Source organism: Mercenaria mercenaria, chromosome 2 (genome assembly GCF_021730395.1).
Source record: "Mercenaria mercenaria strain notata chromosome 2, MADL_Memer_1, whole genome shotgun sequence".
In the NCBI taxonomy this organism is placed as follows: Eukaryota; Metazoa; Mollusca; class Bivalvia; order Venerida; family Veneridae; genus Mercenaria; species Mercenaria mercenaria.
The window spans coordinates 81,325,966-81,338,576 of record NC_069362.1 but is presented as its reverse complement, the minus strand read 5'-3'; the positions used below and the strand labels follow the sequence as shown (position 1 = coordinate 81,338,576).

The window sequence follows — 12,611 nt, the reverse complement described above, 5'->3', positions numbered from 1 at the left end:
CTTAAATAATCTTTACCGTGACCTACTCACCTAGTTTTTGTTAGTGAAACTTAAGCAAAGAAATTTGTTTAAGCAATCAACTAAACTCAGGTGAGCAATAAAGGGCTATCATGGCCCTCTTGTATTCCAAATTAGTATCCCTTCCTGGTGTTATTCGAACGTGTAAGAATGGAAACAGATTTTAGTTTTTGGCTTCTTGATTAGATAACAACGCATCTGAACTCAAAACCGTGTTTTATTTGCCAACAAAACACGCAAAACTAAAATATATTTCCCAGCTGACAATATACTAGTAACGTATGTACTGCAACATGTGTTTAGAAGTTTGACAATATTACGTCTGTACTGCACCATATATTGTAGAAGATTGACCATATACCGTATGTATGGCATCATGTATCATAGTGGGCTGACCATATAACATGTTCGCAACACATACATTATGATTAACGTTATTTTAAGGCATCTGTGGCGTTCCATACATGAAAAGTGTAAGGATAACTGGCAACAGATGTTATTTTAAACAATTTTGGAACTGAAAATGGTAAAAGGTGCACAAAATCGAGCCGGCCAATAGATGTTCATAGATAATGTTGAAATGAAATCTTGTGCAAACAATATCTAATTATTATAATATTTTTACTGTTCGTTAGCCGAAGACACGTTATCGTCGATATTGTTAATAAAAGTTGTTATTCTTCTTCTTCTTGTTAACATCCAACTTTAAACAAAAATTTGAATTTTGTATCTGTACTTTGTATATAAATACCGTAAGGATTACACACAAAAAACAACAACTTTTTTATCTGAAATCTACCTCTTGTGTGTTTCTGAATCATAGAGGGGTATGTGAAAAATTAGGAAGCAAGTAGGTAAATGTTTAGACGGACATAACATTTGTTTCAGTTCTGCTGCATATTTTCATACGCTGTTTTATGCTGCATCACAAATGAAAGATGTATAAATGTACTTATTAAGTCTAAGCGCAATGTAACAATATGTGATTTAATTTGCACATGTTATATGAAGAAATATAATATATAAAAAGAGACCAATATGATTCATAAATGTGATTTAGTTATTTCTTGTGCGTAATAGTAATTAAGCAGTATTCATATATATTCATTTTCATAACCGTAACAGTTATATTTTCTACAAAATTATTTGTAATTACACAGTAAAACATATATCACTACCAATCAAATCATATATCTCATTAACATGTTCATGAAAACTGTCAAAAAATATTTAGTTATTGAACATTAGGTAAGAAAAGTAGTTTGCCCCTACATGTTATAATAATGATGTGTGCGTGTATAACAGACCTTCTGCCCTATAATTCAACACCCGATGGACCATTACCACATTCTGATTTTATAAATAACATTTTATTCTGAAATTACATACTTTTATTTCAGACAAAACATCAAAGTGATCTAACCAAATATTATATTTTGTTAACGCATATACATTGCAGCTCTACAACAGCTTTTGAATATAAACAAACTCAATATATACTGCCCGTAGACATCATCTTATGATATTTATCTTACATCCTTTTACCATAAATACTAGATCTAATAATTAAGGAAAAGTTAGAGCTGAATCTGTGTATAAATAATATAAATAATGATATGAATATACGAAAAAATATAAAATAAAAAGATGAAATTTTGGAAACAATTAACTGTTCCAAATATTGCAATAGATGAACGTCTAGAAAAGAATCTGAAACCACAAGATATTCTTTAAATTGACTTGTACAAACACTTTTGTGCGAAATGTAATGGCTCAGTCACAAATATCCCTTTCAAACAGCCTGGTTGACAATCAGTTCCACACTTTAATTTTCTTACATATTCTTGTAGGCTTATCTGAGTGAAATGCCTTATCTTTAAGTGATATTAAATAGCATTTGATTAAATGGCATGAACACTTGTAAAAGTTAAAATATGAAAATCAAGCAAGGACCTATAAGACATCTTTCGTGTAATATATCATATCATACTTACATCTTTAATATCACTGGCTACTAATCACTATAAAACCATTTAACTTCATTGTCGCAAAATGCTGTTATGTAGGCCACAATAGCTATTTGATGGATATGCATTCCTGAACATTGAAGTTTTAAGATTGAATAAATGAGCGTCTTATATGTTATATAATTTCATGGACTGGCACAATGACGACATCATTTTCCAATATTTCATGATACAAGAGGTCTCTGTTTTGAATTCATTATCTGTTTATGTTCTCTGGTTGGAAGATCTCTAACACACATCTATATTTACAAATTCCCTGCTTCTAAATAAACAAAAAACTCTCCTCAACGGGTCTCTATTCGGACCTGTATTGGTGTTTCTGGTCTCAGTATACCAAAATGGTTCAGATCTAAAGGTACCTGAAAACAGGAAAAGATTTTTTTCACAACTCTGAAGTATGAATCTAGTAGTTGTATGATAGAGACAATATTGTCTGATCAATACATGGGGTCTTTGCACAGTAGAAGTTATTACTACTAACATTACTAACAATCTAAGTGAATAAATGTGTTGCCATAGTTGCTTACAAATATAGTGTTGAAGAAACTTGCAATGCATGTAGGAGAAGAATCTACATGTCTCACCTTAAATTGTGTGCAAACATTAGTCATCTGTGAGTGACTAGCAGGCTTAATACAAAAAGGAATACTCAGCTTCCAGAGACCAACAAGCTCTACACTGTGTGAACCCATGTAACCAACAGTCACCAGCAAGTTACAAGAACATTTTACACTATGTGCATCATCAGCCATCTGCAAGTGGTTAGTGCACTATACACAATGTGAAAACATCAGGCACTTGCGAGTGACTAGCAGGTTTTACAATGAGTGCAACCATCAGTCACTGCAAGTGGTTAGTGCACTATACACAATGAGAAAACATCAGCCACTTGCGAGTGACTAGCAGGTTTTACAATGAGTGCAACCATCAGTCACTGCAAGTGGTTAGTGCACTATACACAATGAGAAAACATCAGCCACTTGCGAGTGACTAGCAGGTTTTACAGTGAGTGCAACCATCAGTCACTGCAAGTGGTTAGTGCACTATACACAATGAGAAAACATTAGCCACTTGCGAGTGACTAGCAGGTTTTACAGTGAGTGCAACCATCAGTCACTGCAAGTGGTTAGTGCACTATACACAATGAGAAAACATCAGCCACTTGCGAGTGACTAGCAGGTTTTACAGTGAGTGCAACCATCAGTCACTGCAGGTTTTAAGTGCACTATACACAATGAGAAAACATCAGCCAATTGCGAGTGAGTAGCAGGTTTTACAGTGAGTGCAACCATCAGTCACTGCAAGTGGTTAGTGCACTATACACAATGAGAAAACATCAGCCACTTGCGAGTGACTAGCAGGTTTTACAATGAGTGCAACCATCAGTCACTGCAAGTAAATAACATGCTCTACAAAGCGTATATTCATAAGCCACCTGCGATTAGCTAGCATGTTTAACACTGTGTGCAACCATCAGCCACCTGCGATTGGCTAGGCTAAGCATGTTTAACACTGTGTGCAACCATCAGCCACCTGCGATTGGCTAGCAGACTTTACACTGTACAACAAATAGCCATCTGTAAGTGACCAGCAGACTTTACGCTGTGCAACAGTCAGCCATCTGTAAGTGACTAGCAGACTTTACGCTGTGCAACAGTCAGCCACCTGTAAGTGACTAGCAGGCTTTACGCTGTGCAACAATCAGCCACCTGTAAGTGACTAGCAGACTTTACGCTGTGCAACAATCAGCCATCTGTAAGTGACTAGCAGACTTTACGCTGTACAACAGTCAGCCATCTGTAAGTGACTAGCAGACTTTACGCTGTGCAACAGTCAGCCACCTGTAAGTGACTAGCAGACTTTACGCTGTGCAACAGTCAGCCACCTGTAAGTGACTAGCAGACTTTACGCTGTGCAACAATCAGCCACCTGTAAGTGACTAGCAGACTTTACGCTGTGCAACAATCAGCCACCTGTAAGTGACTAGCAGACTTTACGCTGTGCAACAATCAGCCATCTGTAAGTGACTTTACGCTGTGCAACAGTCAGCCATCTGTAAGTGACTAGCAGACTTTACACTGTGCAACAATCAGCCATCTGTAAGTGACTAGCAGACTTTACGCTGTACAACAATCAGCCACCTGTAAGTGACTAGCAGACTTTACACTGTGCAACAATCAGCCATCTGTAAGTGACTAGCAGAATTTACGTGCATACTCAGTCACTTAAAAATGACAAGCAGGCTTTACAGTATGTGCAACCAGTGACATCTGTAAGTAATAAGAAGGCTTTACACCACGTGCATACTCGTCATCCTGCTTAACGGCATGTGCATAATACCTTTGAAATGCAAATGCAGACCAGATTGCCAACAAAAGCCCGCAAATTTGAAACCTGCTAATACTATATTCAGGTCTACATTTTTTTCAGGTAAATATTACTCTTTCCTAGTCTTCTTTTATTTCAAATGAACAGAAAATCCAAGTTTATCATCAATGCCATATCACTGCACACTGAAATAATGTTAGTTAATAAACACAATGTTTTAACATAGATATAATATTTCGGATCCGGGAAAAAATGGCTAAAACCCCAGAAAAAAATAAAAGGCTATAACCCAAGAAAAAAATCAGACATGGAAAGCCCCAAAACGTGCGCGTGTTCATTTCACGCTGATTATGTACAACGTAACACCAAGTTTCATTTCAATTAAATTGAAACTATAGAGAAGTTAATTAAACAATATAATATTATACATTAACTTATAACTAAAAGCGACATGATCAGACATGAAAGTCCCAAAATTATTTGCATGTCAACTTCATGTTCCGAAAATATATGCATGTAAACTTCATGCTGATGAATGGAAACTGTAGAAGGAGGCGAGTACGCAAGAAAATGATGGACGTACGAACTGAAGGGCAAACAGTTCAATACAATATGCCTCAAGTCCTCGACACAGTGGAGCGGCGTGGGGTATGAAAACAACCACATGAAGTAAATCATCAAATTACATTAGAATAGCCCATCAAGCATTTTCTTTGCCATCTACCATTAGTGTTAACGTTTGTTATATCTCAGTGAAAAATGACACTTTCTGACGTCAGAACTCACTGCTGCCATTCACCAGATTGAAATGTTTTGATATAAACTATATAATATATTTGACGGTATTGTCAGGCAATACTGGGGATAGATCAAGATAACTTCTGATGAATTTTGTTGAATATATATAATTATATGGCTCTATTGACATTACTTCACATAGATGAGAAACATTTACCTGTGTTTTGTCACATTTGACAAATCTTATCTTCCTTAATAAATAAACGAGAGCAATCTTGGCTTCAACAAGGGCTAATCTCATACCAATACAATTTCTTGGCCCTGTGCCAAATGGCAAAAATGTGATCCCTTCTGTTACTCCCTTCTTGCCCTGAGAAAACCTGGAATCAAATCAGACATGTCTAGTAATGCTACAACACGTCAAAGAAAATTTCAGGTAACATAACACAATTACTGAATACATGTACTAGGAATACAAGAACAACGTCGAAAGTGTGAAATAGTGTAACAATACTGTTATTTACATTTACATGTGTGTATATTTAAAATTTTTGATATCTTTTAAAATAACGGAATGGACCCGTGTACCACTACTCCAATGCCCTTGTGGAAAGAATTAGCTTCCAACTGCTCAAACTGAATTCATGCAATTACCAGGTAAATAGTTTGGCAGTTGAAATAAAAACTATCAATTAGACAAAAGAAAATTCAATTTATACCTTTCCGGGTTGAAAGTTTCTGGGCAAGGGTAATTTTCCTCACTGTGATGTATAGCCCAGACTGGAACATGTACTCCGGTACCCTTGAGTATGGTAATTCCTCCAACAGTAATGTCCTCCTTAGCTACTCTACTCAACCTGTAATGTCAATGAGAACTCCACTACTTACACAGTTACTGCTGCCAACATTTTGCAAATAATTTTTGTGACAAATTATGTCTGCTGGCAAAAATGGCTGGTACCTGTTGTTGTTTTTTTTCTGACCAAAAATCCATTCTTAGCTGATAATCCAGTGACTGACAATAAGCTCTGATGTTTGAAAATATTATAAATTGAAATATGTCAATACTAGAATACTGTTACATCCAAAATATGTAGCTCAGCGAAGTCATTGTACAAGAAAAATCAATTCATTTCATTCCCAAATTTAAAAATCAAAACAAGATGTGTCCATTTACCTGGGAACTGGAGAATAAAAACTTCCCTGAGAACTACAGAATTATAAGTCTTACGTGGGAACTGGAGGATAAAGTCTTACCTGGGAAATGAAAGTGAAACTGGAAGATAACGTCTTACCTTGGAACTGAAGGATAAAGTATTTTTTTGAAACTGGAGGATAAAAACTAACCAGGGAAATTGGAGGATAAGGTCTTACATTTGTACTGGATGAAAAAACTTTAACATGGGAACTGGAGGATATAGTCTCACCTTGAAACTGGAGGATAAAGTCTTACCTGGGAACTGAAGGATAAAGTATTTTTTGAAACTGGAGGATATGGTCTTACCCAGCCCTGTAGGATAAAATCTTACCTTGGAACTGGAGGATAAGGTCTTACCCGGCCCTGGAGGATAAAGTCTTACCTTGGAACTGGAGGATAAGGTCTTAACCGGCCCTGGAGGATAAAGCCTTACCAGGGAAACTGGAGGATAAGGTCATACATTTGAACTAGATGAAAAAGCCTTAACGCGGGAACTGGAGGATATAGTCTCACTTTGAAACTGGAGGATAAAGTCTTAACCGGGAAACTGGAGAATAAGGTCTTACCTCGGACCTGGATGATGGAGTCTTACCTTTGAAGTGGATGATAAAGTTTTAACCTAGGAACTGGAGGAAATAGTCTCACCTTCGAACTGGATGATGTACTCTTACCTTAACTTAAAACTGGAGAATAAAGTATTTCCTTGGAACTGGTGGATAAAGTCTTACCTGGGGTACTAGAAGATAAAGTCTTCCATTGGAACTGAAGGATAAAGTAATATATGAAATTTGTAGTATAAAAACTTAACTGCAAACTAGATGGACTTTTGAGAGAGAAGTCTTACTTGGGAACTGAATGATAATGTCTTACCATGGAACTGGACGATACATAAGAACTGGAAGATAAAGTCTTCCATTGGAACTGAAGGATAAAGTAATATATGAAAATTGTAGGATAAAAACTTATCTGCGAACTAGATGGACTTTTGAGGGAGAAGTCTTATTTGGGAACTGGATGATAATGTCTTACCATGGAACTGGAGGATACATAAGAACTGGATGATAAAGTCCTACCTGGCACTTGAGGATGAAGTCTTACCTGTGAACTGAAGCATAAAATAATATCTGAAAACTGGAGGATAGAAACAGAACTGGGAACTGAAGCTGGAAACTGGAGCTTGAAATCTTACCTTGGAACTGGAGGATAAAATCTGAGCACCTCACTGATGAACTGATCCATATACTTCAAGTTACCGATATTCTCATGATCTGGAACGTCCTAAAATTAAAACAATTAAAGCATTTTATCTGGGCAAAGAAATTATTTGCTTACACAGTCGAACCTTGTTTGCTCGAACTCGCTAGGGCCGGTGTAATGAAGTATTTCGACCCCCATAGAATAACGACCGGTCATTATTCTATAGAAAATGTGACTCCTTTCCTGTAAAATATTGACTCCCCTTATAAAAAACTGACTCCCTTTGAAAACTCTATAGAATAACGACCCCCGGTCATTATTCTATAGAAAAACTAACCCATCCAAGTAAAATACTGACTCCCTAAAGAAGACTCCCTTCGAATCTCATAGAATAACGACCCCGGTTATTATTCTATAGAAAAAGTGACTCCTTCCATGTAAACTACTCACTGCCGAAATTACTACATTCGAACTCTCATACAATATCGATTCCCGGACATTATTCTATTCAAAAAAGTTACTCTTTCCGTGTAAAACACCGGCTCCTAAAAAGACTTTCGACGATAATATCTATTAAAAGTGATCCCCATCAAACCTAACGGACAATTTTACTTGATCTACAACTCTAATACCCTCCATTGCCAATAGTTAACATTTTGATTGTACTACTACTACTGGTGCCGCTACTTCTATTGCTATTACTACATGTATTTCTTCTTCTTCTTCTACTACTACTACTACTACTTCTTCTACTACTACTACAACTGCTACTACTGATACTACTATACCTGCTTCCACTAATACGTCTTGTACATCTACCTCTTCTTCTCATTCTGCTGTTGTTGCTGTCACTTATTCCTCTGCTGCTGCTGCTGCTGCTGCTACTACAACTGCCACTACCACTGCCACTTCTACTACTACTACTACTACTACTACTACTACTAAGCTGCAGCAGCAGCAGCAACTGTCACTACCACTGCCACTATTACTACTACTACTTCTACTACTACTACTTTCTATTGTTGCCGCTACCGTACTTTACTGCAACTGCTAAGTATTGCAACTTCTATTAATACTAAGTTCTATGCTAGCAGTTTCTTGTGCAGTTTTCTTCTGAAGAATTACTTCATACCGAAGTTTGCAGGGATTATTGACACTGGTGTGTTTTGTGAACGTATTGTGAATTGTTATTTTCCTGAAAAAATATGTATACACCAAGATAAAGCGTCTAGAAATAGAATCCCTTTTCCCGTTGCGGAATGCTCTGATTTCTGTGTCAAGTGATGGTATCTGGGGCTAATGGTCAAACGGAAGGACAAGGGCAAATCTATATGCCCCCCTCCCCCGAGTGGGGGCATAAAATGCAGCAATTAGGCCTTAGATACATAAGTTATCACTAAATTTGACCAAATGACAGGGGGTCGTTTTTTATGGGAGTCAATATTCTTCGTGAGGTTCACTTTACTTCACGTGGGGGAGTCATAGTACTATGATCTGGAGGTCATAATACTATGACCGGGGGGTCACTTTTTCTATAGAATAATGACGGGGGGGGGGGGGGGGGTCATTATTCTATGGGGGTCGAAATACTTCATTACACCGGCAATGTTTATTCGGTAGTTTGAGTCATCGTGGTTACTTGACTACTAGCATATGTATATCGTGCGTGTTGCAGTCTCTTTCAAATCAAAACATTATGTTACATGTGTTTCAAGTATATACTTTATTCAACGATTACAACTTCACTGTACAAACATGGCGTCGATTTTTTCGATTGAGGATTTGTCCGCAAGATTTTGCCTCACTTTATATCAAATGTAAATGTTCCATCAAAGACAGTCCAACTTGCTCATTCCATGCCTGTGTATTATCTGTGTATTATCAATGCCTTCGTTTGTTAATGTCATGACAAAGAAAAGAAAACGACCAAAAAGGTTTTTAAACGGTGGATAGGAGTTACAGGAAATTTCGCTATTCGTCTTTGTGTCCACAATCGGCTAATTTATCTACTGGACACCTTATTTGCACAATGTAGTCCTCATAACATAAGGCCAATGCAGTCAAAAAAGCGAAAGTTTCGACTTTTGAAAATATTTTTTCGTCATTTGCTCCTTTGTCAAGGCTTCATTGACAAACGAAGGCATTGATGATATACATATACACAGGCATGGAAAGAGCTAGTCGGGTGGAATATTTTATTTGATACTTAGTGAAAATAAAACCGTTTTACCTTGTGGACAAATCCTCACCGAAGAAATCGATGCCATGTTTTCCCGCAATTTTTATCATTTTTGCACACAATACCAATAACTTTGCCACATTGAACTTCTTATTTCTCACAAAGTATATTTGTATACAAGATGTATGCAACTATTTAAAACACTGTCTATTCCTAAGAAATCTATAATTATAAACATATAAGTATTCTGCAAAATTTTACTCAGACTGGTCTGCACATCTGAATATTATTATGCCTACAGATTAACAGTTAATAACTGACAAAACATAATTTAGTTTTACGAAGGTATTTAAAAGTGTATTGATTCGAACATTCATTTACTGCAAAAAATATCGTACAAGATAAAAACCGAAGAACAAACTAATTAAGTAATTAGTGCAAACAACGCTACCTTTAATGGTGTATCTCACAAGTTGTAAAAATACGCACCAATAAGCACTTGTTAATCAGTGCAATGAACAAGACACAAGTCTTTTGATGCAAATATTTGAGTTCAAGAGTTTGAATAAGCAGTGTTCGAATTTTCCAGGATTGAACAATACACATTATATTTGGATTTTACCGCACCAGACACCGAGTTCTAGTGACGGATGAGGTTAGAATTATGCGATTTCAAGCAAACGATGTTTGACTTAATATAATAACCGGTCACCGTGGCCCAGTGGTTAAGGCGTCCGCCTCGGGATCGGGAGGTAGGTCGAAAGTTCTAGCCACATGGGAAGCGTTCGTCCTGGGGATGTTTCTCATGATACTCGTTCCGAAAGGCTCGTGGGCCGCGAGCTAGTTAAATGAATGGTTACCGACTTCTATCCGCCTGGCGCCTGGCATAGAGTATGATTTGGGAGGTAATTGGTACGCACAATAAAGGTGTCTCATAAGCCAAATTGGCTGGCCCATTTAATAGGGGTGACACTATAATAAACAAGACCTTTACCTTTACCTTTATAGTTTGAGTCATAGCAAGAGATGTCGTATGACAGCGCTCTCGACTATCTGAAACCCCTCAATCTAATACTAGCTTACATACAAGAGCTTTAACAAACCTCAGCTAAACAAGAGTGGCAAACTGTCACAACATACGCCCGTCACAGCATATTACTTCTGACTTATAGAAGATTATTGAGCAACTACTTGTCAGTTTTCTTAATTACAAAAGTTCAAGAGCCATAACGTCAAAGCAACAAGGACTATCCATCTGCCTATTAAAACCTGACCAAGATAATATGCCCATAAACATTCTAAGTTTGGTGACATTTGATAAAAACTAACTTATATGTAATAAAGAAAACACTCATTGTTCACAATTTTAAGTAATTCAACAGCCATAACTAAAGAGTGACCATACGGTTATCAAACCTGTCCAAGGCTTTATACCCATAAACAACGTCACCAAGAATGGTATTCACTGGACAAGAACTGCTCAAGTTAGATGGCAGACTCTGTCAATTTTCACATATTTCAGTAATTCGAAGCCATAATTCAAGATTTACTGGGACAATGTGCAGGTAATCATCTACCTGAGTTGAGATATGCCCATAAACATTGTGATTCAGTTAAATGAACACTGGATGAGACCTGCTCATGTTAGAGAGTGGACACTTTTTCCAATTTTGGGTATTTAAAGGGCCATAACTCTGGTGGTTCTTGTCTATTGCCGAGATATTCTGCCCGTAAATATTGTGACCAAAATATGTGAACACTGGATTAGAACTGCTTAAGCTAAGAGCAGAAAACTTTTGTGGGTACCATCCACCGCAGCATTCGGTTTCATTGGCGTAAAAAAATAAACTTAAATTTGCAACAAAAGGGCATTATTCTAACAGAATAACAGCTAGACTTACATATACCTTGTCCTGTGAGGACATCACATGCTGATGAAGACATGTGCGAGGTTTGAAAGCATTTGGACATGTTAAAAGCAAGAGTTACGTAACTTGACTTATGTGATCATATCTTAATTCCAAATATTTGTGTGAAATTTGAAAATATTCGACACTGTAGTTTAAGAGAAATCTGCTTGTATGTTTACTTTGGTGGCACAGATGGGGATGCCGACGAAAGGGTAACAAAAGTTCTGTTCACTGAAAAAGATTCAAATAGGTGAGAGATTAAAACAAACCCTTTAAGATCTTTTATACAGTTTTTGCACCATATACACAAAAATGAGACAACTACCTGGTATTTCTGTTGTAATAAGTGTTAAATTGTAATTTCATATTAAAATTAAAATTCTTAAACTAAAAATAGTTACCTGTCCTACATGTTTTTGTATTTCATCATAAAGTTTTGCATCAATTCCAGAATTTAGAGCAAGCACATATGCCGAGTATCGGAGCAGGCTGGCAGTAGTTTCAAATCCCGCTAAGAAGAAAACAAATGCCTGACCATTTACCTCATCGTCACTCAGTCCTAAACATTAATAGATTTTGTGAGATAATAGAAAAAAAACCTATGATTCACAGAAAAAAAATCTATTTTAAATCTAAAAAATTGAAGAATACGTAAATCATAAACAAGAGCTGTCAGAGGAGATGACGTGCTCGACTGTTTTGAAGCTGGATAGGGAAATACGGAATACCTGGAAACTAGAGCTATCATTGGAGTGATTAATGAGTCGTATGATGCAGATGATAACGTGGAACAACAATTTCAAGTTTGAATCAAATCCATGGAATAATACCCGAGATTTAAGGAATCTTTCACTGGTTGTTGGCAGTACTGAGAAATTTCCTAGAGACTGTAAAAAGCAGTTCCACTACAACTTTATATTTCCATCTACACCTACTTTAAGTTCTTCTTTTTCTTACATACTGTATTATATGAATACAAAAAGAAATAAAATGAAACAATTGACGATCAAACAATT

General features: G+C 36.6%; 1 protein-coding gene across 1 annotated transcript in view; it reads right to left on the bottom strand.

Annotated features, from left to right (window-relative positions):
- Window positions 1–344: 344 nt before the first annotated feature.
- Window positions 345–12,611, bottom strand: part of LOC123564412 (cytochrome P450 3A24-like) — a 29,656-nt gene continuing 17,389 nt past the window's right edge. Inside the window, exons 10-14 of the mRNA XM_045357980.2 lie at window positions 11,997–12,154; window positions 7,499–7,587; window positions 5,831–5,968; window positions 5,329–5,491; window positions 345–2,404 (exon numbers count right to left, since the gene is read on the bottom strand). Of these exons, the coding sequence (XP_045213915.2) occupies window positions 2,330–2,404; window positions 5,329–5,491; window positions 5,831–5,968; window positions 7,499–7,587; window positions 11,997–12,154 (623 nt within the window). The 3' untranslated portion in view covers window positions 345–2,329. The remainder of the gene's footprint in view (window positions 2,405–5,328; window positions 5,492–5,830; window positions 5,969–7,498; window positions 7,588–11,996; window positions 12,155–12,611) is intronic.